The 27,626-nt window shown below is 39.2% G+C and overlaps 2 protein-coding genes and 1 long non-coding RNA gene across 3 annotated transcripts in view; 2 read left to right on the top strand and 1 right to left on the bottom strand.

Moving 5' to 3' along the window:
* The window catches only part of LOC130557765 (transcription factor E2F3-like), a 55,485-nt gene that overhangs the window by 3,554 nt on the left and 24,305 nt on the right, over positions 1 to 27,626 (top strand). The gene's annotated exons all lie outside the window — the stretch shown is intronic.
* LOC130557766 (inhibitor of Bruton tyrosine kinase-like) lies at positions 1,706 to 14,441 on the bottom strand. Its single transcript, XM_057339784.1, has 4 exons — positions 14,266 to 14,441; positions 12,572 to 12,749; positions 12,349 to 12,499; positions 1,706 to 9,438 (listed from the first exon to the last, which is right to left on the bottom strand). The coding sequence occupies exons 1-4, from the start codon at positions 14,329 to 14,331 to the stop codon at positions 9,249 to 9,251; spliced, it is 585 nt and encodes a 194-aa protein (XP_057195767.1). The 5' UTR covers positions 14,332 to 14,441; the 3' UTR covers positions 1,706 to 9,248.
* LOC130557767 (uncharacterized) lies at positions 24,191 to 26,273 on the top strand. Its single transcript, XR_008963348.1, has 2 exons — positions 24,191 to 25,777; positions 26,205 to 26,273. It is a non-coding gene; the product is annotated as an uncharacterized LOC130557767 (long non-coding RNA).

The following is a 27,626-nucleotide window of genomic DNA, read 5'->3' as shown; positions in this document are numbered from 1 at the left end:
AATACATGAATAAAGCAACGAATAAGTAAGTAAATAAACGAATGAATAAGTAACATTGCATTCATAATATATATATATATATACTAAAAAATATATATATATATACAAACCCGATTCCAAAAAAGTTGGGACACTGTACAAATTGTGAATAAAAACAGAATGCAATGATGTGGAAGTTTCAAATTTCAATATTTTATTCAGAATACAACATAGATGACATATCAAATGTTTAAACTGAGAGAATGTATCATTTTAAGGGAAAAATAAGTTGATTTTAAATTTCTGGCATCAACACATCTCAAAAAAGTTGGGACAAGGCCATGTTTACCACTGTGTGGCATCCCCTCTTCTTTTTATAACAGTCTGCAAACGTCTGGGGACTGAGGAGACAAGTTGCTCAAGTTTAGGAATAGGAATGTTGTCCCATTCTTGTCTAATACAGGCTTCTAGTTGCTCGACTGTCTTAGGTCTTCTTTGTCGCATCTTCCTCTTTATGATGCGCCAAATGTTTTCTATGGGTGAAAGATCTGGACTGCAAGCTGGCCATTTCAGTACCCGGATCCTTCTTCTACGCAGCCATGATGTTGTAATTGATGCAGTATGTGGTCTGGCATTGTCATGTTGGAAAATGCAAGGTCTTCCCTGAAAGAGACGACGTCTGGATGGGAGCATATGTTGTTCTAGAACTTGGATATACCTTTCAGCATTGATGGTGCCTTTCCAGATGTGTAAGCTGCCCATGCCACACGCACTCATGCAACCCCATACCATCAGAGATGCAGGCTTCTGAACTGAGCGCTGATAACAACTTGGGTTGTCCTTGTCCTCTTTAGTCCGGATGACATGGCGTCCCAGTTTTCCAAAAAGAACTTCAAATTTTGATTCGTCTGACCACAGAACAGTTTTCCACTTTGCCACAGTCCATTTTAAATGAGCCTTGGCCCAGAGAAAACGCCTGCGCTTCTGGATCATGTTTAGATATGGCTTCTTTTTTGACCTATAGAGTTTTAGCCGGCAACGGCTGAATGCGCAGCGGTGGCATTGTGTTCAAGGCCGTGAGTACCACATGTTTTCTGGAAGTATTCCTGAGCCCATGTTGTGATTTCCATTACAGTAGCATTCCTGTATGTGATGCAGTGCCGTCTAAGGGCCCGAAGATCACGGGCATCCAGTATGGTTTTCCGGCCTTGACCCTTACGCACAGAGATTGTTCCAGATTCTCTGAATCTTTGGATGATATTATGCATACTTATTCATTATTTATTTAATCACTTATATAACCAATTCTTTATTTATTTATTCGCCGCTTTATTTACTTATTCGTTGCTTTATTCATGTATTTAATTAATCATTTCTTTATTTAATCACTCGTTGCTTTATTTATTCATGCATAAGATACGTGTCAACCTCATAAAAACATGTCCAAAAACATGTCCAAACATGATCGCCGGAAAAGGGAGAAAAATGTTCGGTAAACATACGGGACAAAACTTGAGACGTGGACAATCACTCACAACGTGGACAGATACTGCCAAAGGGCAAAAGTTCACCACGACGTGGGCAGTACCACACTAAGGGGGCGGATACGGTCAAAGGTTAACGCAAAGGGGGAGGCCCCCTCGCAACGTGGGTGGTCCGGAAGTAATTCAACACCCCCAACCCCCCCTCCGCAAAGGTCAATGACCCCATCAATCATACCTGTCAATCATTTTGACACTATGACCCGCATATATACTACTAGTGCTTGAACCCAACTGAACATTCTCTGTAGAAACCTGAAAATGTTTGTCTACTGATGATCTCCATCCAACCTGACAGAGTTTGAGAGGATCTGAGGAGAAGAATGACAAATGCAGATGTGTAAAGCTTTTCACATCATACCCAAAAAGATTTGAGTCTGTAAAGGCGCTTCAACCATTTTCCGAGTTGAGGGTATGAATACTTATGCAATGTACTTATTTTTGTTTTTTATTTTTAATAAATTTGAAAAGCTGTCAAAAATCAGTTTTTTTTGTTTTGTCATTATTGTGCATGGAGTGTAGATTAATGTAAAAAAAATAATCATTTAAAGTAGTTTAAGATAAGGCAGCAGCATAACAAAATGTGAATAAAATGAAGGGGGTTGAACACTTTTGCAAGCCACTGTATATAATCTACCTTTCATATCTAAAGTTCTGGAAAAAGTCATTTCAACTAAATTATGCTCCTTCATCCAAAGGAATGACATCAATGAAGAATTCCAGTCTGGATTTAGAGCATGTCACAGTACAGAGACTGCTTTGATCAGAGTTACAAATGATCTGCTATTGGCGTCTGACCGAGGTTGTATCTTGTTATTGGTGCTGCTAGACCTTAGTGCTGCATTCGATACCATTGACCACAGCACACTCCTACATAGACTAGAAATTTACGTCGGAATTAAGGGAATAGCTTTGAAATGGTTTCAATCTTATTTATCCGACCGTTTTCTATTTGTAGCAATTAACAATGAGGTGTCACGCAAATCGCATGTCCAGTACGGTGTACCACAGGGCTCAGTCTTAGGGCCTCTGCTCTTCGCATTATACATGCTACCTCTAGGAGATATAATAAAGCGACACGGAGTTAGCTTTCACTGTTATGCTGATGATACTCAACTTTATATTTCCTCGAAGCCTCATGAAACACAGCAGTTCCATCGAATAATGGAATGTATAGTCGATATAAAAAACTGGATGAGTAACAACTTTTTGTTACTGAACTCGGACAAAACAGATGTGTTACTTATTGGACCGAAAACCGCCATACGTAACAACCAAGAATACTGCTTAACTATTGACGGATGTTCCATAAAACCCTCATCATCAGCTAAGAATCTTGGCGTTCTATTTGATAGTAATCTGTCATTTGAGAGCCATGTCGCCAACACCTGTAAAATTGTGTTTTTTTATTTTAAGAATATATCTAAACTACGTCATATGCTGTCACTGTCAGATGCAGAGAAGTTAATTCATGCATTCATGACATCACGACTAGATTACTGTAATGCACTGTTAGGTGGTTGCCCTGCAGGCCTATTACAAAAACTCCAACTGGTCCAAAACGCGGCAGCTCGAGTTCTTACACGTACAAATAAGTATGAACATATTAGCCCGGTTCTGTCAACCTTGCACTGGTTACCTATAAAGCATCACATTAACTTTAAAATCTTGCTTATTACCTATAAAGCCCTACATGGTTTAGCTCCTCAGTACTTGAGTGAACTCCGCTTGTATTACAGTCCTTCATGTGCATTACGCTCTCAGGAGTCCTGTCAGTTGGCAATACCTAGAATTTCAAAATCAAGTGCAGTTGGTAGATCCTTTTCCTATCTAGTGCATCAACTTTGGAATAGTCTTCCCTGCACTGTCCGGGAGGCAGACACACTCTGTCAGTTTAAATCTAGACTAAAGACGCATCTTCTTGCATACACTACACTTCCATAATATAAATCCTCTGAGGGTTTAGGCTGCATTAGTTAGATCAACCGGAACCAGGAACACTTCCAACAACAACTGATGTACTTGTTGCATCAAAGAGTGCAGAACAGTACTCTACTCTCAGCCAGTCTCGTCTCATTGTTCCAAGGTTACCACAGCGAGCAGGATGCAGTTCATGCCCAGACCTAATGGTAGAGCGGAGAATGGGAAGTGGTGACCTGACAAGAGATGGATAAAGAAGGACGCGGCGACTTGACAAGTCTTCACTACAAAATTTCAAATGCTATTAGATTATTAATGATAATCTTAAAACTATAATTTACCTTATTAGTAAGTTTATTTATTTTTATTTAGCCTTGTTGTGCAAGCACTGCCGAGAGCTTCTGCAGAGGCAGCAGCTTTTGCCAGTGGGGAACTGGAATCCCCTGGTTGGGCCTGGATTCTCCTGAGGTTTTTTTCTCGATTGGAGTTTTGGGTTCCTCGTCACCATTTGCATACGGTTTTGCACTATTTGCCTGGCTGGGGGGGCTGCTTTAGAATTAGATTTAGAATTTTAAAGTCTTAATTAATATTGCATATAGGAATTTATAGTCTGTTTAATATTTGACCTGTGTTGTGCATGCTTGTCTGTGTGTGTGTGTGTGTGTGTGTGTGTGTGTGTGTGTGTGTGGACATGTTTTTATATCCCGGTGGGGACCTCAACCTGAATGCACACCAACACACGGGGACTCGTGTCACCATGGGGACCAAAATTGAGGTCCCAATGGGCAAAAAAGCTAATAAATTGTACAGAACAATATTTTTTAAAAATCTAAAAATGCAAAAAGTTTTCTATGATCTTTAGGTTTAGGGATAGGGTTAGGGATAGGGGATAGAATATAATAGTTTGTACAGTATAAAAAACATTACGCCTATGGACTGTCCCCACGGGGATAGTAAACCAGACGTGTGTGTGTCTGTGTGTGTGTCTATGTGTGTTAGTAAGTGTGCATATTGTGTGTGTGGAGTGTTTTGTATGTAGGTGTGTCTGTCTTCTGTATTTGCACCTTTTTCTTGTTTTTACAGGTATAACTTTAATTGTTTATCTTACAGTCAATATGTCTCATGTACAGCTGCTTTGTAACAATGAAAATTGTAAAAAGCGCTATATAAATAAAGTTGAGTTGAGTTGAAAAATATAATGCTTTACAGGGTATTCAGGCCTAATTGGCGAGGTCTTTTCCTTCTGCTAGCAATATGGATGAGGAAATGGTGACGTCTAGACCCTTTCCCTCATTGCCTAGGTCTGAGACAGCAGCTGATGGTTTTAGGAAGGAGCTGGACGTGCTGTCTATAGCAGCCTCGGATTCGTTAGTTGCAGAAAAACACGATGATTTTACACCGTCAGAGGAGGCTTCATCATGGCATTCTCAGTATCCTTATAGTGATGAGGGCTCAGGCCTTCACGGCGTTGGCTGTTCAGTTGTGTTTTCACTGCAGGAGACAATCAAGATGGCTCTTGCTAAGTTCAATTTGGACCCACCATCCCCTGCACTGGGCCCCTTGAACCTCATGCGGCGTCCAGTTGTTCAGCCTGGGGATTTCCAGATACCGAATTGTCCTGACTTTAGTGATGTGGTGTTCTCTGCTTTTCGCTCAGCTCCATCTTCCAGGCCCGATCTTGTAGCATGAACATTGGCAACAATGGCAGAGGCCCAGGAGAGGGGGCTTGGTAGTATGCCATGCATATCTTCCCAGGTGGTGTCTCCAGACGAAACATTGAAGCAGGAGCTCAGCTGCCCCAACCCAGAGTGCAGGCGTACTGATAACTTGTTGATTCACATTTTCAACACTGTGTCAGGGTTGACTCGTGTGGGGAATTCAATGGCTCATTTGTTGCTATCACTCCATTCTACTATGTCAACAACAGCATCAGATAATATTTCTTTGGAGTTGCTTGATGCTTCTCTGCAGGCTCTGGGCTCGATTGCTTTTTCCAGTGGGAAGGCTCTTGGTCTGATAACACAAGCTAGACGTCAGGTGTGGCTGGCTCAGCCTAAACTGCCAGGGGCATGTCGCAACAATCTTCGCCGTTGCCCTTAGTGCCTGGCCAGGTCTTCGACCCAGCTGCTCAGGAACCCCTTGAGAGAAGGGCACATGCAGCAAAATCCAGATCACAACATATAGGACTCACTGTGAGTTACCCTGCCCCGGCTGCGCATCGGACAACAGTTGGCCAGACTACGTCACAACAGCGTCGACAGGTGCAGGTTTACAGGCCTTTGCAGGAAGACGCTCGGCATGAGCCGTCTTCAAGAACAAAGGTGCTCTGACCTCGGTTCAGACCAACATCTCGCCCTACACATACTGAGAATGTGGAAACATTTCCCACCGTCGCTAGGGACTCGAGGTCTGTGGTGGGACATTTTTCAACCTCTCAGCTACATCTTTGGAGAGGTATTTCAGACAACAAGTGGCTTCTCAACACGCTCGAGAAGGGTTATTGTCTTCAGTTCCGTCACAGACCCCAGTGAGCACTCAGGTGTGTCCCACGGTGGTCCGGGACCCTCGTCAGGCCCTAGCACTTTCAGAGGAGATACAAAACCTGTTGATGTTGTAGACCCCCATGCTCAACTCGGGGGGTTTCACTCAAAGTATTTTCTTGTCCGGAAGAAAGATGGGAGCTTCAGGCCCATACTAGACCTCAGATTGTGTTTGTTTTTTGTTTGCTAAACACTAAATTACCTGTCAGAGCCCCAGTCAAGGCTCCACTATTTTAGGCATCGAACCCGCTAACTGTTTATAGCCATACATTCAAACAATTACGCAGGTACCAGTTCACATGACTAAATCGCCGCACATAGAAACATTAACTTAATTAGTACAAATGCATGGACCAATACAAAAATATGTTTGTGTTTGTTTGTTAAAAGTTAACCTCACCTGTCAGAATCCCACTCATAGCGCCGCTGCCTTCAGTGTGTCGTGGGCGTGTTGAAGGATGCTCTGTGGCGGCAGGAGCCTCCAGGTGTGGCAGAGAGAGAGGATGATGGCCCGGCTCGGTCTTCTCGCAGGCACCGCTTCATTAGATTTGTCGTGTTGCTAATTTTGGCAGCAATTATCTTGCCGCAAATTTTGTATGGGAGCTATTGGTATCGAAATGTGGAATCGAACGACAAGATGTTTTGTGATACTCGATAGTATCGAGGCAATTCGGTCGGTGCCTAAAAAGTATTGCCCTCGATACCCAGCCCTAGTAAATACGCAATGCCACATGAAAGCCGATCTAAAATATGCCGGCTCTGACCATCCTCAGACCCTAGTATCAAAGCGACCCTGATGCGGCTCAGGTTTAGTGTAAATGAAGGCGCATTAAAGCCGCTCTAAACTACGTCATTCATTGCCATGTCAGCAGAAAGCAAGAGAGTGAAGATGAAGCCAAAAACAGACAGCGACATTTGTTTTAGGCTAATAATAACAACAATGCAGATTTTTTTTAATAATTAAAACAATTTTTTTGTTTCATTTCTTCATAAAATGATTTAATGAGGAAAAATGTTTGGAGTATTTTTGTTTGTGCTGCAGCTGTTTACTCAGGCAGGCTGTGGCACAGTTTGAATGCATGATTCCTGTAGCTCAGTGGTTAGAGTATGGCGCTAACAATGTCAGAGTCATGGGTTCGATCCCAAGGATTGCACATACTCAGAATCAAAATGTATAGTATAATGCAATTTAAGTCGCTTTGGATAAAAGCATCTGCCAAATGCATAAATGTAAATGAAAGCATGATGTAAATTTTGAGACTGTTTTCAGCCTTAAAATAGTTTAAATTATGTTTTAATGGCAAATTAGATTTATTTTGTTTTGTTTATTTTTAAAGTTATTTTAGAAAAATGTTTGGAGTATGATTGTTTGTGACTCAGGCGCGGAATGCAGATTTTTTTATTTGAACATGACATGAATTGTTTAAATTCCTCCTTTAGCTCCTCTCCTTCATAAGGAAAAAACCTTCCAATATGCATGACATGATCACATGCAGACCTGTGTTACTCCGTCTCAAACTGCTTCAAATATTAGGTTTGTCGGACATTATGCAGTGCTGCGCAGTACCACAGGAGTTATTTGAATAGCTCTCGTGTTACTTAAGTGGATGGGTCTGCGCAACACGCTCATGAAGTCGAACACATAATAAATCACAAACTTAATATTACTCTATTGTGATGAGAGTGTGTGTGCTTCTCTTAACTCAAAACAGTCGCATCATAATAATGTAACCGTGCTTCGGTCCAGATCGTAAAGTGAGGACAGTAGGAGTGGGGACAGTAGCGCTTACGCACAGATGCCCTTCCCTAGGAGCGTAAATTATTTGGGTCTCATCGGGCTAGAATTGAAATGCAGGGTTTTGTCGTTATATTTCCAAACGCATCTCATTGAGGACAATATTTCATACACGACAATGTTCTGGTTACATTTGCAGTAACACCGGAACTGTTCGTTTACCTGGTTGACAGTGACTTTCTGGCTTTTTAAAACAACTTTTGGCATCTTTCAATATGCGGTGAGGTGCCCGCTAATAACAAATTTCTATGGAGTGTTTGTTAGCTAGGAAATTCATTTAAAATGTTGCATTTATAGCCTAATATTGCTTTTATCCAAAGTATGCATTGTTATTATTAGTGTCAGTATTTTGGGGGGAGTTTATATTATGTTTAATTGAAGACATTATTTTATTTGCATATTGTTAGAACTGTGCTTTTGTGGTTATGTTCAGCATTATTTTGCATAACTTTAACTACCTCTGTAAATGCATTTATGATGCTTTAGAGCCGCATTAACGGTCAGTGTAAATACAAACGTTCGTGGTTTTATGCTGCTTCATATTCTGTTTCTGTGCCGCCTTTGCTGTGTAAAGAGGCCATTAGAGTGTTTGTTGCAGCCGTCAGCCCATCGGGATACTGGGCAGGTGTTAGTGGGTGCAGATAGATTAGTGGTCGTTTTTCTTAAAGGGGATATGCGTCTTAAACCACCAGCATGGGTAACATGCACCCAGTGGGATTTGCGAGTGGTGTTGGATAGTCTCAGCTGAGTTCCCTACGAACCACTGGAGCAAGCGGATATTAGGAATCTTTCTATGAAGACTGCCTTTCTTTTGGCAATAACATCAACTAGAAGAGTTGGCGAGTTGCATGCGCTGTCAGTGAGCCCACAATGTCTCAGGTGGGGTCCAGATGGCAATCAGGTTAAACTCTGACCAAACCCAGCTTTCCTGCCCAAGGTGTTGTCATCGCAGTTCACAAATCAGCCTATTCAGTTAGCAGTATTTAGGCAGGAGAACAAGACATTTATGCCCTGTTTGTGCATTGAGGCAGTATGTGTCAAGGACTGCTTCATGGCGTATCACAGACCAGTTGTTTGTCTGTTTTGATCCCAGGCAGGAAGGGCACGCCCTTATCAAAGCAGAGGCTTGCGGGTAGTGGACACTATAATTGAGGCGTATCGTTCAGCAGGCTATACAATGCCTGCATCTGTTAGGTGTCATTCAACTCGGAGGTGGCCACGTCTTGGGATGCGTTGCATGGTGTACCCCTATCAGAAATATGTGCAGCAGCTACTTGGGCATCACCTTGCTCATTCACAAGGTTTTATAGACTTAAAGTCAGAGTAGATAATTTGGAAAATGCTAATGTTTGCCTGCTAGCAGTGCAATCATACAATCCCTCCCTCTCGCGAATCACCATCCAAAGCCATGCCTCCTCCAAAACACATGAGCGCACACACAGACCAGAAGCTGTTGGATCGGTTCCAGTGAAGTCATGTCACATTCACCAGTGAGAAAACATTACAGTACAAAGTAAATAACATTACTACAATAATGAACATCTCCAGGTACCTGCTCTCTGTCCGCCATTGTCCCGCTGCCTGCACATCGCACATGAGCGCGCTGATGACGTATGATGTGTCAGGGTGAACAGGGTGCGCAGTGGAATGCAAAATACGCTGACTGAAAATGTACAAATGACGTATCATTGCCCTTGGACCGAGGGCAGTAATTGGTCCAACGTTTTTTGACCCAACGCCTTTCACAGAAGATATATAATTATAAAAATACCAATGTTTTGCTTTACTTATTGATTGCTATCAGGATGTTAAGAGACTTCCAACCAGCACGACAAAAAAATGTTTCTGGACAGGATTGCCTACTCAGCCATTAATATGGTTTCTATTCCTTTTATTGGTTCTATGAATTGTGGAAGACTGCCAGAGTCTCTTGTCACTCGGATTGAGAATGACTTTTGTCACATGTGACTTAATTAATTCGGGATTCTCGATGTGATGCGCGAGACTCGATTCTTCCACCATGTACAGACCGTCTCTGGCAGTCTTCCACCATTCATAGTAGCATGGTTACGGAAGTAACCAGCGTTATTTGTACAGTATTTGTCCTAAACCAAGAACAAACAACGTGATTAATTCTGATGTTTAAGAGTAAAATGCAAATTACTGGCATAATCACCTTTTTTACTCGCACCTGGCTCTGCATTAAAGCAAAAATAAATTTGATTTAACTGGTTTGCTAATTTCATTCGGATGGACCGACATGATGCATTCAACATTTTCTACCAATTTTAAAAAATGAATTAATCAGCCTGTGTATTTAACAGGGCTCTAGACTAACTTTTTGCACTGGTGCGCCTAAGTTAGGTGCACCCAAGTTAGGTGCACCCAAGTTTTCGACCGCATCGCATTTAACACTGCAGTTTTACTAGTTCACTTTTTTAAAAATCGCTGTCCATATAGGCAAAATTGACTTTGATTGATTGCAAATGATTAACTAACAATCTGGTCAACATAAAGTTGATAGCACAATTCTACAAGAAAGGTAACTTACTGAAAAAGTGTTGGTGCTTAAAGTGCTTCAGTGAACTGAAATTTAAACTTAAAACATCTCAAGATAAATGGACCAGGGCTTGACATAACCTGGGAGGTTGATGGCTCCGTGTCAGAGCATTGCTTATGATTTTCGGACGGATCAGGCCTTAACTTAACATTATTCACGAAAAAGTTGTCAATCGTTCTTTTCATCTTCTCTCATCATCCGCGCTACATCCACTCTGTTTAACTGATGGGCCTATAGGCTCCTCACCTCTCTGTCTGACTGCAGCACGCGCATTTTCAAACGTACACACCAGAGGTTGCTCTAGACTTTTTTATTGTCCGTCATTTTGACTGACAGGCTCGTAAAAAATCCGTCATAATCTATTATTACCCGTCACTATGGTGCAAGGTGGCTTTAGGTGGTAATTAGTATGTTCGTGACGTCATCACGTTGTACTTGCGTCTCGGAACTTGTTGTATTTTAATACAACTGAATGTCCAATAAAGCCGTTGTTGTTTATATTCATCTATATATTTAATGTTTTAATGTTTATGTTCATATGTGATTCGATCTGGGAAAACCCAACACATGGTGCAAATTTATATATTACAGTTTTTGATATCATATTCAAGCCCTTTCCAAATCAGTTTTTATTTTGCTCATACCTTGTGTATGGAACGGAATTTGGAGGAAAACGGGTTTAAAGATAAGTGATGAAAATAAAAGCACAACAGTCCAGTATCACAAGTAAAAGTCACTTTACAGTGGTAAAATACTTACTCTAATAACAATTTAATAAAAAAACATTTCCTAGTGTTGAAGCCTATAAAAATACTGTACAGAACCGTTTAAATAAAACGAAAGTAAGGAAAATGGTGCGGGCACACTTAAAGAACGAGAGCTCTGCCATTATAACTACACAGGGAAACTCGCAAACATTATGGACAACAACTAATAAGCAGTGAAGCAAGTTTTACGTTGTTTATCATGTGCATAGTGTCTGGAGTTTTGATCATCCCTTGTATGTTTTGCGATCGGATAACTCCCGGTGCTGCAGACGGGGAGCTCTGTCATCTCACGAAAACATTGTATGAAAAAACTTTGCATGCCGTAGTTTACACAGGACTGGCGGGAAATGTGCATTGATACTCCTTCATTCTTCACGTTATGTGCTTTACTTTGATAGGTGTTCCAGCACGACACCCGACGCGTTTTCCCAGATCGCATCACATATGTCTAGTCAGTAACAATGACAGGTGAAAACATGCACGTCCCTTCGCGAGCATATCACGCTCTAATGAAGGGAAACGGGGAGTTACAAATTGCCCTCACTGTAATCCGTCAAAATGATGGACGGCCTTCAGGTTTTTCCATCACTGGTAAAAAAAATCTGTCAATGACAGAGAATTTTCGGTTAACGCGACCTCTGGTACACACACGTACAGGAAAAACTCTGATTGGTTTAGACCACGATATGGGCCTAATGTGTGTCTGTTGTTGAATCACAGGGAGACTTTCAGAGTCGCAGAGACTTTTTTTCTCCCTCGAACGGCTGGTCGCACCGGTGCGACCTCAGATTTTTTTTAGTCGCACCATTGAGAAAAAAGGTCGCACTCCTAGAGCCCTGTTTAATATCGTAATAATTGAGACTTCAATAAATTCAGTTCTTTATTTTCACAAAATAACATGCATATAAAGCATTCCATTAAAATTTAGTGATTAAGACATTTCGGTTAGAGTAAAAATGCTGTTAAAATCTTAATGATACACATCCCAACTGTGCTGCAGACTATTGAGAATTTTGAGCTGAAGCTTGAATTTACAAAATGAAATTGCAAATTAAATCACAATCACAATATCTGTCAAAAAACAAATCTGCATTATTCCATTTTCTACTAATATTTTATTCTAAATTTCCCATCAAAAAAAGAATTATAGCTGTCTATTTTCCAAAAATGGTTTGGACACAAAAATGTCACCATGAAAATGTATGGAACATTTTGGCGTAATTTTTGGAGTAAAATTCATCTGTACCTGGTTTTGGGATCAGCCTGCAGGAGCCCAAAATTCCGGCCCTTAGAATCCATGGTGATGGAGACAGCTCTGTGGACGTAATGAAGCTTCTCCAGACGAATCCGTTCATAAACAGCCCCGCTTTCTAAGTGACTAGACAACTCCAAACCATCTGAAACAACAGACTAGTCAAACAAACAAGCCAAACAGCATCCAAAAGCTATTATATTGTCATTTTCTGTACCTTTCTTATCCCCAGCTTTCTTGCATTGGCCCAGCCACTCTCCACTGAAGCCCTCTCCATCTTGAGTGACAAACATCATGCTGGTTTTACTCAGGGCGATGTCTGACATGAAGACTTGTCGCCCATACGCCCAGCGACACTGCTTTGCTGCCGTGCCCATAGAGCGCCAGCAAAACACCTATAAGACGAGGAAACAGAGAGAGAGGAAAGGCAAAAAATGAATACAACATTGCAACTACCTAGAACACTTAAACCATGAACACACAAAACAACAATCAGTTTTTTTCCACATTTCAAGCTGCACAATTAAAGGTAGCAGGGTTCATTCAGAACACCAACCAGATTTAAAGACGTTTTACACCAAGGACAATAGAGAATGTGAAGCTGATGTCATGCCCTATGATGGATGTTTCAGTGGCGCCGCCATCTTGGGAGGAACACACTCCACTGTTATTATTGTTTTGATATGTACCATTACTTGTTTTGTTTGATATATGGAGAAATCGAAAGAACCAGGGGATTTTCCTGAATGACTCTGCGTAATGCTATTGCAGTTTTTAACACAGCAAGACTGACCTACCATAGTTATATTTCCTAATCAAACAAGAAAAACAAAACACTGCATTGAACGCACAAGCAGCGATCTTTCCAAGATGGTGCACGGCGTGATGTAGCTTCACATTCTCTATAACTACAAAGTTAGAGAAACTGCTTTAAAGGGGTCATATGGCGGAAATACGTGTTTTTCTGTGTCTTTGGTGTGTTATAATTTACCCATGCATGTATTAGACACGTAAAATTGCTAAAATTGAAGTGTCGGAACAAAAGATGCATTCTATCTAAAAGCGAATGCGAACCCAGACCGGCCTGAAATGCCTCGTGTAACCACACCCCGACGAATGTACGTCACTTCGTAACATGATTTGACTTAAGACCGCCCAAATCTAAACGCAAGTGAGGTGGGCGTACTTGTAAATCTCATTGTATCGTCACCGTCGCAGAGACGCTGTGTGTTTCGTTGTGAAAAGAAAGACTCTTTGTTTGCCCTGCCAAAAGCTAAGCAACACTGTTACAGAAAAGTACAATCCGAATGTTCATGTTTGTGCAGCGCATTTCTCCGACGATTGCTTCACAAACGTGGGAGAGAGATTAAGACCGGCTATGTGCGAAAGCTTTGGTTAAAAAGTGGGGCCATTCCAACCATTACAACTTCGCTGGCGCTTCAGATTCACAGCCTGTAAGTATATTTTCATTGTAAAAGACTTTGTTACGGACTAACGCGAGTTGAGTTTGTCGTGTGTTTGTGATCTGCAAATGCAGATCACAAACAACGTGCAACGCGCAACGTGAAAAATGACGCGCAACGTGAAAAATGACAACATAAGTCCTAATAATCAGTAATTATGTTCCAACTAGAGGCAACAAATGTCGTGTTTATAATGGGGTTTATTGTCTTTGTTGAGTCGCGTCGAGACGTGGCGTAACACTGGTTGATCAAGAAGGGCCAAAGAGCTCATGTTATTAATTATGTTACCATTCCCTGCTGTAATGCGAGCTTGTTTCTATCTCACACAAACTCTGTATGATGTATAAGTTTGTTTGTTTATAGTCTTTATAACGTCGTATATAAAAGGTAAAACAGTTAGCTATAGTTTTTAACTATTTAACATAATATTTTTTTAATAAAACCTTACCTTTACATCGTGCTCAAGTCGCGCTGGCAAAGTCGATGTATCGGCTTGATCATCTTCATTTTCCATATCAGATTCAGGCTCGAATTGATATAAGGAAGTACCTTGACATTTGATGACATTTGATCACCTGTCAGGAGAATTGCGTGCGAACATGATGTTCCGAATATGGTAAGAGTATGGGATTCCTTTTGTGCCAATAAAAATGAACGCAAACTTTAAAAAAACTAACAAAATTATACAATGAGAAAGAAAAAAAACACTTTCATAATGAAAACAATAAACTCAATTGCAAGAATGTGACTTGATTTTCAAATAAACTGCTATTTTTCTTAACAATTTTCTAAGTTTCGTTTTTGCAAATAATAGTTTTGAATTCTCTGCTAGATTTTTCATTTGCGCTTTCCGAGTTTTCGTTTACGCTTCTCAATTTTTCGTTCGCCTTTCTGGCACAAATCTCACGTGTAGGCAGGACTTATGGCCGCTTTACGCTGATTGGCTAGTGAGTTTTTGATTGATAGCTCCCTGACAAGCAAGACGATACTGAAGACAGTACAGTGCAACGAATCTTAGAGAACGATCTGCATGCTGTTATCTTTATTGTTTGTACTTAAAACTACTTATTTAGTTAGTATATTAGTAATTGGTATTTGAAGTAGGTAAGTCATGCGTGGTGTGGATCCAAGCGTCCTCCTCATCCTCAGGTAAATGAATGTAATTCAGATAATAAAGAAAATCACTAAAGTTGTAGTCACCTAACCGTGGTCAATCCAAATCTCACTAACCAATGAGAGTAAAGTGGCCATAAATCCCGCCCACAAGTGAGATTTGTGCCAGAAAGGCGAACGAAAAATTGAGAAGCGTAAACGAAAACTCGGAAAGCGCAAATGAAAAATCTAGCAGCGAATTCAAAACTATTATTTGCAAAAACGAAACTTAGAAAATTGTGAAGAAAAATAGCAGTTTATTTGAAAATCATGTCACATTCTTGCAACTGAGTTTATTGTTTTCATTATCAAAGTGGTTTTTTTCTTTCTCATTGTATATTTTTGTTCATTTTTTAAAAGTTTGCGTTCATTTTTATTGGCACAAAAGGAATCCCATATCCCCCGTGAAACGCTTGCAGTATTCAACCAATCACTACGCACTGGTTAACTGGCCAATCATAGCACACCTTGATTTTCAGAGTGATGAGCTTTGTAAAAAATCAGTGCGTTTCAGAGAGGCGGGGCAAAGAGGAGATACAAACATGCACGGTATGTGGAAAATACAGCGTTTTTGAACCTTAAATCGTGTATACACATTGCATTCCATCTAAAACAAACCATAATATTCGTTTTAGCCATGTCATATGACCCCTTTAAATTTAAGTGGAGTTCACAAATATAATGATACAGAGGACACAATTCCTGTCACAGTTAGTAACAATCATCTTCAGATTAAGAAGCTTGTAATTAGGGCTGCACGATATTGAGAAAATATGCGATATGCGATTGTGTTGTTGAATATTGCGATAACAATATTTCTTGCGATATAACATTTCCTAGATGTGGCATGGGAGGCGTGGCCTAGCGAAGTCTGGAGAGAGAGAGACAGGAGACTGGCGGGAAGTAAGTAGGTCAAAGGCTGATCGTAAACACCTGTCTCTTGTTACAGTGATTGGCGAGAAGAATATAAAAGCCAGCACGAGGGGAGGATCCAGAGAGAGATGTTGGCTGAGTACTCGAGGTAACCGAGAGAGCAGACGCTGGAGAAGACGGAGAGAGAAACCTTACGTGCCAGGAGGCTCGATTTAAATATTATTTCCTTTTGCTTTGTGTTTTGTTATACTTTAAATAAAGAAAGACTCTTCTCAGCCACGTTGACCCAGTCTCCTTCCTTCCTTGCAGAGTGAACCGTACTACACTAGAGAAACGCTATTTATTTATTTATTTATATATATGTAATTATCACACTTAAATAAACAGGTAATATATATTCTTCTGATGTAACTGACAAAAGACATTAATGTTACATACAGATGGATAAATTAGGGCCATATAATTTTTAGATTACCTAAATTTGTTTTAATATATTTCTAAGTTCTGTGTTTTTCCTTTTTTACTATACAATAGTGGTATATTTGTCCACATAAATTACTGTAGGATACTATAGTATTTACTATAATAAACTGCAGTAAAATTCCTACTATATTGTTTTTGCACTTTACTATAGTATACAGTGTTTATCAATTTACTACAAGGGCACTTCAATTTTCAATAGTACACTACAGTATTTTTGGTCTGAGTGTTTAATTTAACAGGACTTTTATTTTGACGGGTCTTTGGGAAGACGCTTGTTTGCAGATAGCTTCACTCAAACACTAAAACGCTCGTAAAATAAACTGTCAGAGCAACTCTGGAGGTGAAGTTCATGTGTTCATATCCTCATACAGTGCAGGGCAGATAAATCCTCGGCTATCACTCGTGTTGTATGTAAACTGTGCACATAATTCACTCAGACACGCAGAACAGACAGATGACATTTAAATAACAGGATTCCGCGTCCGCATGGACTCAGTGCGGTGCACCATTGATTATTGTCACACACAAACAAGCACAACCACAACAAACACGCTCTGTCTAATACACATATTCTTATTATTCTACATATATGTCGCACTGTTCTTTTTTTCAAGTTATTTGTCCGGTCGGGCAAGTAAAATTCTCTCTCACTTGCCCATACAAAACATTTACTTGTCCCGGACAAGCGTTAATGTCGAGCCCTGCAAATTATTGCCATATTTCAGATGTAACGTACTGTTCATTTTAGGCACAAGTTTGTCGCTGTCATTTTCCTCGCTCGTCTCTATTGCTGCCATATTTATTTTCCGCTCTCTGCTTTGAGCCGCTAGGTTCACCTTTGGGCCTGCGATCTAGCCAATAGTATAATAGCACCTACTAGGCGGGTATAAAGATAGTAATGCCCCTTCTGATTGGTCCAATTTGGACAATCTAAGCATGCAACACACAAATGATTGACTCATGAAACAAATTTAATTTACCGCAACTCTCTGCGATATTGATATCGCATATACTATTATCGAGATAACGATCATTTTTCGAAATCGTGCAGCCCTACTTGTAATACAGGTATAGTTTTCTCCTAACACAAGAATTCACAGTGTTTTGAACACTGATGTTAAACAGTAAAAATGATAAATCATTAAACATGCCCAATTCAAACCTTGGAGCTTTAGCTAACAGGTCTGCTACAGCTGATAGTTTTTATCAGGAGACTACTGACCCAATAAACTCAACATCTTGGCCATACAGACGTTAAAAGAAGATAACCTGATGTCACAAAATAAAAGCCATAGCTGCAAATGAGACACGTTTTGAACAGCAAATATCTAAAACAGTTTAATTTCTCTAGAATTATAGTCATTTGTTACTGGTGTTAAAGTGATAGTTCACCCAAAAATAAAAATTCTGTCATCATTCACCCTCTTGTCATTTCAAACCTGTATGACTTTCTTTCTTCCACAGAACACAAAAGAAGAGATTTTGAAGAAAGTTGGTAACCTTAAGGACTGGGCACCCACAAAACCAATGCAAGTGAATTGGGGCCAGTTAACAACATTCTTCAAAAAAAATTCTTTTGTGTTTTGCGGAAGAAAGTCGTACAGGTTTGAAATGACAAGGGAGTGAGTAATTAGTGACAGACTTTTGGGGGGTAAACTATCACTTTAACACCAGTAACAAATGACTACAATGCTAGAGAAATTAAACGGTTTTAGACTTGTCTGACATGTCTTTGATATTTCTGTCCATGCTGAAAAATAAAAAACTGGATGAGTAACAACTTTTTATTACTGAACTCGTACAAAACAGAAGTGTTACTTATTGGACCGAAAACTGCTATAAGTAACAACCAAGAATACTGTTTAACTATTGACGGATGTTCCATAAAACCCTCGTCGTCAGCAAAGAATCTTGGCGTTCTATTCGATAGTAATCTGTCATTTGAGAGCCACGTCGCCAACACCTGTAAAATTGCGTTTTTCCATTTTAAGAATATATCTAAACTACGTCATATGCTGTCAATGTCAGATGCAGAGAAGTTAATTCATGCATTCATGACATCAAGACTAGATTACTGTAATGCACTGTTAGGTGGTTGCCCTGCAGGCTTATTACAAAAACTCCAATTGGTCCAAAACGCGGCAGCTCGAGTTCTTACACGTACAAAAAAGTATGAACATATTAGCCCGGTTCTGTCAACCTTGCACTGGTTACCTATAAAGCATCGCGTTAACTTTAAAATCTTGCTTATTACCTATAAAGCCTTACATGGTTTAGCTCCTCAGTACTTGAATGAACTCCTTTTGTATTACAGTCCTTCACGTGCATTACGCTCTCAGGCGTCCTGTCAGTTGGTAATACCTAGAATTTCAAAATCAAGTGCAGGTGGTAGATCCTTTTCCTATCTAGCGCCTAAACTTTGGAATAGTCTTCCCTGCACTGTCCGGGAGGCAGACACACTCTGTCAGTTTAAATCTAGACTAAAGACGCATCTTTTTAATCTTGCATACACTACTCTTCCATAATATAAATCTTCTGAGGGTTTAGGCTGCATTAGTTAGATCAACCGGAACCAAAAACACAACTGATGTACTTGTTGCATCAAAGAGTACAGAACAGTACTCTACTCTCAGCCAGTCTTGTCTCATTGTTCCAAGGTTACCACAGCGAGCAGGATGCAGTTCATGGCCTGACCTGATGGTAGAGCGGAGAATGGGAAGCGGCGACCTGACAAGAGCTGAGATGATAGAGCTGGAAAAGAAGGACGCGGTCACCTGACACGTCTCTCACCACAAAATTTCAAATGCTATTAGATTATTAATGATAATCTTAAACTATAATTTACCTTATTAGTAAGTTTATTTATTTTATTTAGCCTTGTTGTGCAAGCTCTCTGGAGCTTGTGCAGAGGCAGCAGCTTTTGCCAGAGGGGAACTGGAATCCCCTGGTTGGGCCTGGGTTCTCCTGAGGTTTTTTTTCTCGATTAGAGTTTTGGGTTCCTCGCCACCGTTTGCATACTGTTTTTGCATCTGCCTGGCCGGGGGGGCTGCTTTAGAATTTTAAAGTTTTACTTAATTAATATTGCATATAGGAATTTATAGTCTGTTACACCGTGTGTGTGTCTCGTCTCTGTGGTTTGTTGTGTGTGTGTGTGTGTGTGTGTGGTGTGGTGTGTTGGCATATGTGGTTTATGAGACCAATTTTCAGGTTTACATACCAGCATTGAGACCATTCGGTTTAAGAGGCCAGTTTTGATGGCCTCATAATTCTAAACTTTTAAATTGTTTTAAAAAATGCTTCAAATGATATTTATTGAATATAAATACATGAATGATGGTTGCATAAATAGCTTTAATAGTTTATATTGTTATTTGACTATGATAACATTCACCTTGCTTTTTATGACCTTTCCATATATGGGCCTTTAAACCATGATTTGTGTGTGAGAAATTTGAACAGCGCCTCTGTAGGCGGGAAGTGGTACTGCAATGCATACACACTCGCGCCATATTACACACAATTCCCCGCCATCTCATGCAATTGCGGGAAAACGTCACTAGCATTGAAGATCATGGAGCGTGTTGGCGCGTTTGGGAGCAGTTAGTGCGGAGCTGCAATAAAAAAGTAAGTCCTTCGTATTTTATATTGTACATTTATTAAATTCAAGACGGGGCCATGTTTTAGTTAAATTGTGCCCACTATTTAACATAATTAAAACAAGACGTTAGTACAAGGTGTGCTCGATTTAACTAGACGAAGGAGAGAATTAGTCGGAATTACTATGACGTGGGCACAAATTAACCAGCATGTTAATTAATAAGCACGATTGAACTAAACGTGTGAATTATTCAGTCGTGTGAATGAGTTGTTATATTTTACCAAGAGCCACGTGTCTGATAACCCTGTGTTCATTTAAACTGTAAATGTGGATGAATGTTCTCTCGTGTGTCGAAGCAAAATGCTAACTTCTGAGTAAGGTTAACTTGCTGCTTGAATACAAACCTTATCGTTTGCTTTTCGTTAAAACGTGTCTTGAACTGAAGCGGAGTTCATAAATCACGCATTTGCCGATTTGAATTACTATAGTTATAATATATATGTCTTAAAGATAAATATTGTTAAATTTCTGTTTTGTCCACTGCTAAACAAATGAGGTGTCATTATACACTACTTGTCTATATCAATATTGTACTGTATATGCTTTATAATTATATAATCTGTGAAGTTTGACCTGATATAATATTTTAATAGTGAATGTGGTGAGGTGTCGAATGAGAGGATTCAGTTATCTTAAAGATACTGAGCATCATGTGAGGCTGGGTATAGATAAAGAACAACTCACATGGAGATACATCAGTCACACCAAAGGTAATATCTGTTTTATCTCATTGCAGGTTAACCTCAGTTAATGTTCCATTATACACGCAGCGTTTAAAAAAAGTTAAAATGCAAAACAACTGGGTTTTATTGATTATGTAAAATATGAATGCATGCATGGTTATTACATGACATCATAAATGTCATATAATATTTTTGTTTTTTTCTTAGTTTTTTTCATCCTCATTGGAAAGTGCACTGTTGAATGTATATCTTCATGTGATTTAAATTAAACAAATAGAATGCTAACATTTATGAATTTCTAATTCGTGAACATTAAAAAGTAAAACTATCAAATAATAAATTATTATTAGATAATTCTTTTTGGGGCGGTCTCCCAGACAGGGATGAGATTAAGCCAGTACCATGCCTTAGTTAAATTAGGACATATTTTACAAAAAACATTACTTGTGTGCATTGGCACTAATGTATTTTAAGATGTGTCTGTTTTTAGTTTAGACAACTAACATTTATTTTAGTCTAGGACTAGTTAAAGTAACATTGCAAAGAATGAAAGTCGTCCACAACCATAAAACTCCATAATTTTCAGAACACAAATGAAAAGTTTTGATGGGATTAGATAGCTTCTGACTCCCCATAGACAGCAACACAACTAGGGATGGGTATCATTAAGATTAACGGTATTACTACCTTATCCATATTGCTTCGGTCCGTACTTATTCTTATCGATTCTTTTATATATTTTATATATATAAGGAAACAAAAATAAAGAAATCATGAATGCAATAACACTTGCGCTTATTGCTTTATTTTCTGAAATATAAAACAAAATGTATCATAGTTTGGAAACAGCGTTGCTAAAAAGTGGTTGGTTCAAATAAGCTCCACTTACCCAAAAACTTTGTATGTATGAAAGAGAAGAGATTTATTTTAGGTAAATGAAGAACAATTACCTAAGTCTCAATTTAAAGCTACAGGCCAGAAAATTTCTCCAGCAGGCAGAACCATAAAGCGGTCCTATCAGTACTCCCGTCTTTCATATTTAGCACTGGCCCGTTTAATACGCTTTAGGTACCCATCCCTAAAAACATAAAACATTCAAAGGCAGAAAGTATAAAACATCAATGAAAAATACCAAGTGACTCCAGTGTTCAACCCATTAATAAAGCATAATATACTTTTTGGCGCATTAAAATAAAAATAACAACTTTATTAAACAATTTCCTCCCTGTCAGGTCACTCCAAGAGTCTCCTCTCTATGACTGACTCGAAGAGAAAGAAATTGATGAATAAATCATCAAATCATAATAATTAGCCATTGAACACACACGTATGCCCTCATTTACAGACCAAAATTGCAAATTAAAGGGTACAATGGCAGAATACTGATTTTTTCTGTGTCTTTGGTGTGTTATAAGTTGCCCATGCATGTATTAGACACGTAAAATTGCAAAATTAAAGTGTCGGAACAAAAGATGCATTCTATCTAAAAGCGAATGCAACCCAGACCTGCCTGAAACGCCTCGTGTAACCACACCCCGCGAATGTACGTCACTTCGTAACATGATTTGACTAAGACCGCCCAAATCTAAACGCAAGTAGGTGGGCGTACTTGTAAATCTCATTGTATCGTCACGCAGCATTGCGGAGACGCTTGTGTTTCTTCGAAAGAAGACTCTTTGTTTCCATGCCAAAGATGAGTACAACTAAAACCACGAATGGTTACATTTATACAACATTAACACTGCTCGCTTTTCAGAGCATGAGCTTGTAAAAATCTGCGCACATTCAAGAGGCGGGCAAAGGAGATACAAACATGCACGGTAGTGGTAAATACACGTTTTTAACTTAAATCGTGTATACACATTCATACATCTAAAACAAACCAAATTTGTTTTAGCCAGGTCATATGACCCTCTTTAAAATAAACAGAACAATAAAACATGCCACAAACGTGAAACAAAGATGCGTATTACACATTGGTGTCACAAACTCCCAGTTTATTCAGTCTATTGTTGACGGTGAACAAATTGTTTCTATCAAATGTTTTTCATTCAAGACCAACTATTACTTAATGGGTTCTATCTATATATTCATTTAGAGTCTGTATTTATAGTCTTGTCCTAAATTGTATGAAAAAAAAACATTTACTTTTTTAAAGAGTACATTCCTCAATATTTTTAAGGGCTTATTTTGGTTTATGGAGTGTCCGACAACAAGTTTATGTACATACATGATGTAAAAATACTATTATTTCGTAATAATAAGCAGTTTTTATTACCTTACTTCTTGACTGACTCTCAAATGATTCGTTCCGCGATTCATCTGTGTAATCTCCGCCTTTCCCCAGCGTAGTCTGATCTGATTGGTCAGATAGTGTAGTCTGCTGTGATTGGCAGATGGTCTAGTCTGCTGTGATTGGTCAAATGGTCTAGTCTGCTGTGATTGGTCAAACGCGTTCAGCATGTGTCGCAAATGGACCGCCTATCATTACTGCTGTATTACGGTTTGCAGGTGGTTGGATATTAACAGTGTATAGAGAGAGATGGCGTCGATTTTACCTTACCAGTTCGAGCCCGAGTCTGACGAATCATTCTTTAATCCTTATACAGATGCCAGTAAGAAAAAGGACTGTTTTAGACACTTCTCTTGTAACAGTTAGTTATCACGGCATACAGTGTACGGTGTTCGTATCTTCAGATGTTATTATAACTATAGTACACCACGCAGTTCTTGAAATAAAGACTTTGCGAGTTAATATGGTTGAACACTTACATTAGCGCAACGAGTTTATAGCTAACGTTAGGTAAACAAACAGTAACAACCCCAAAAATAACGGTAACGTTAGCTAAACACAGACATGAGATAACGTCACACAAATTTAATTTTAAGTAAAGACAAAAATAAAGAGTCACACTTACAGGTTGTGATTCGGTGGGCTTACAGGTCCAAATAAAGTTGGTATTGCAACATCTTTTAAGGAAAGACGTTTAATGTATCCTGCAGTAAAGGCGCCAAGATTGATGAAGCAATCTTCGGTAAAATGACGCGCGCAAAGTAAAACGTTCGGTTTATACTCCTTTGGTGTCGTTTGAAAAATAAATAGTAACCATTTTTTCCTCAGAAGTTCTTCCTTTGGTAGTGAAAATAAGACTGACTTAGTTTCACTACATAGAACACACTTCTCAGACATGATGCACACGTCACGAACGAGCTAGTACAGTGTTTGGGGAGGAGAGAGTTAAGTTTTCGCAGTCAGTAGGCGGGGATTTTTCTAGTGACTAGGTACATTGTGGTTAAAGATTTGGACAGGTCATGGCTTGTTCGCGTGATTCAGAGTCGATTACCTTTTTTATAAGCTAATAACTTTGTTATTCGTTCACCTTCGGATTTACAACTTGGCAGATTGCTTACATTCAAACACGGCAAAATTAAACACTTCATGAAATGTATTTTTTATGATCTCGAGGAATGTACTCTTTAAGAACACATGTATTGTATCATATACTGTTGTGTACCAACATTAACACAACATTTCCCCAAAACCATGTTTAATCGGAGATACAAGGTTTATAACTTGGGAGCAGGGAGATACGAGATTACGCTGTCATTGATAAGAATGGTATGGACACAGACATCGCTGCTGCCAGCAGTGTTCATCAAAGTCTGCGGTCGCGTTGAGCCTTTTGACAAGAGACGAGGCTTTAAGAGCTAATGAAAGCTAATGATTGTGGTTACATACATCTTCCTAAACTCTATTTTAAACGTTAGAGCTATGAGTGATGCAATACCAAACTAAAACGTTAAACAGGCTGTCTAATATAGGCGGAAATTAATCTGCACGCAAATAAAGTCGGCGGTCGCGTTGAGCCTCTTGACAAGAGAAAAGGCTTCAATAGTTAACCAAAGCTAACGACTGTGGTTACATACATCTTCCTAAACTCTATTTTAAAGGTTTAAGAACTATAAGTGATGTAATACAAAAAACGATGAGCTGACTATAGGCTGTCTAATAGGCGGAAATTAGCCGAATCTGCTCGCAAACTTACCTTCGTGGCTCACGGGCTTCCTTCTGCACCGAAGCATTACAGCTATCGATTTTTAACAAAACAGGCCTACTCAAATGTATCTAACCTAACTATTTTCACTCGTTATTGTCTAAAAAACTTTCAGTCAGGAGACGTAATGCCGAGAGGCTCCAGTGGAGTGAAGAAGAGGTGGAGTTACGAGACTTCTCAGACAGTTGAAGTGTCCAATGGAGTTAAGAGATTTGCTCTCAAGCTATTTTCAACACTTTAGATTGGTTAATAATTTGTAAAAAATAACAGACCCACATGGGGACTGACCAATAGCATCGATTTGTGAAAAAATATGAAATTGACCAAATTTGGACATAGGAGGTTTCCGCCCGACAGCGACGATGTGGAGGAAGGCTGTTCCAGAGACATGGTGTAGCCACCGCAAAAGCACGGCCTCCCTTAGATTTTAACCGAGACGTTGGAACTTTTAACAAGAGACTTTGAGAAGATCTAGGGGTCTCGCAGCACAATGATACTGTAGAAGATTTGAGATCTTATAAAGTTATTATTTTTGTTTTATTGTGCACAGAAAGTATTCTTGACGCTAAACAAAATTAAGGTTGAACCACTGGAGTCACATGGATTATTTTACTGATGTCTTTACTAACTTTCTGTGCTTTGATTGTACACTGCGTTGCTGTCTGTGGTGGAGTCAGAAAGCTCTTGGACCTCACCAAAACTAAATCTTCATTTGTGTTCTGAAGAACGATTGGAGGGTGAGTAATTCATGGCAGACTTGTCCGTTTTGGGCGGAGTAACCCTTTAAGCCCTGTACGGAAACCCCCCATCATCCCATGTGTTTAATTTTAAAAACATTGTATGTATAATAATATGAGACAATTGTAATTTCAGAGTTTGTTACACTGTTTGTTTACAATACTTTTTTTTATTTGTCTAAACAGGGCGAGGTGTGTTTGCAAAAGGCCCTTTTTTTAAAGGGTCATTTATTGTAGAATATAGAGGAATCTTAAGCAAAAATGTTGAACCATCCAATGAATACACCTACATTTTTATGCACAAAGGAAATGAATACTGGTGAGTAGCTTGTTTTATTAAAGGAGTGGGTCACCCAGAATGAAAAGGTCATTTTTTACTCATCCTTGTGTTGTTCAATTCCAATTATTTACCTTAAGAACCCTAAAATATAAGGGATGAATAATTTTGTTATCATTTCATGAAACTTTTATGTCCTACTGAAGCGTAGTCAGTTCCAATCCATTGACATTGTAAGAATGAAACGGAAACTGTTTTTAAAAATCTCAGAAAAACGACATGAGGCTGAGTAAATATTGACTGCATTTTCATTTTGGACTATGCCAACTGTCCCATCTTAAAATGCATTTTGACCCTAATAACAAAATAGAGCTGTGAGGCAGGTTTAAATTCTTACCAATTATGTTTAATCTTTTGAATTGTAATATTAGTTTATTTTTGTAACAGTTGGTTTTTATGACCTCTGTAGCATTGATGCTTCAAGGGAGGATGGATCACTTGGGAGACTAATTAACGATGACCCGAAACCCAATGCAAAGATGAAAAAAATAGATGTGGATGGCATACCTCGTCTTTGTTTATTCGCCATTATGGACATTAATGAAAATCATGAGATCACATATGACTACTGTATGGAGGAGATGACTTGCCATGGCGTTCTTGTCATAAACAGAATATATTGAAGGTAGAGTAGATGGATTTTAATTGAAAAATAAGCATATTTTTAACAGTATGTAGTTTTGCAGTATAATCTTTGACACCTTTTGACAGAAATGTTAAACTGCTGCTGATAAAATAAATAACATCTTATGAAAAATGTAATCAACAATAACAGTTTTGACTTTGTTTCTGTTTTTCAGTCTCGTCATCAGCTCTTATCTTTGACTACTGAGCAAAATCAGCTTGAGTCTACTCGTGCACTTCCTAAAGAGGTTTGTCAGTTCATTTGTCTTCTGAATCTTGATCTGAAGTGAAATTCTCATCGTTACGGTATGTGATTGAGTATCATTATAATTTAAAGGGGTCATATGGCGGAAATACGTGTTTTTCTGTGTCTTTGGTGTGTTATAAGTTGCCCATGCATGTATTAGACACGTAAAATTGCTAAAATTAAAGTGTCCGGAACAAAAGATGCATTCCATCTAAAAGCGAATGCAACCCAGACCTGCCTGAAACCCTCTGTAACCACACCCCGACGAATGTACGTCACTTCGTAACATGATTTGACTTAAGACCGCCAAATCTAAACGCAAGTGAGGTGGGCGTACTTGTAAATCTCATTGTATCCTCACCCCGCAGCCATGTCGTGGAGACCTGTGTGTTTCGTTGCGAAAAGAAAGACTCTTTGTTTGCCTATGCCAAAAGATGAGACAACTAAAAACGAATGGTTACATTTTATTTACAACACTGTTCCATTCCGAATGTTCAAGTTTGTGCAGCGCATTTCACAGATGATTGCTTCATGAACCTGGGAGAGATCAAGGCCGGCGTGCACGAAAGCTTTGGTTAAAAAGTGGGGCCATTCCAACCATTAAAACTTCGCTGGGGCTTCAGATTCGCAACCTGTAAGTATAATTCTGTCACTGCTGCTGTAGAAGAACCCAAATGCAGGCAGGCAGTAAGGGGTTAACAGACAAACTTTATTTTTTAAATAAACAAAAGACAAAACAAAAAACCACAATGGGGTGTAAACAAGAACAGGATAATAATAAGTAAAAGGGACGTAAACTAACTAAACACAAACTAAACAACACTGACATAGACTAAACTAAACACTTACTGAAACAGGACGACATAGACTCTGGCAACACAGGGACCATCACTAGGACACAGCACATACACACGCAATGACCGACACAGGACAATGAAACATGAGGGTATTATATAGGGA

Source organism: Triplophysa rosa, linkage group LG8 (assembly GCF_024868665.1).
Source record: "Triplophysa rosa linkage group LG8, Trosa_1v2, whole genome shotgun sequence".
Taxonomy (NCBI): domain Eukaryota; kingdom Metazoa; phylum Chordata; class Actinopteri; order Cypriniformes; family Nemacheilidae; genus Triplophysa; species Triplophysa rosa.
This window is presented reverse-complemented; position numbering and strand designations above follow the sequence as displayed.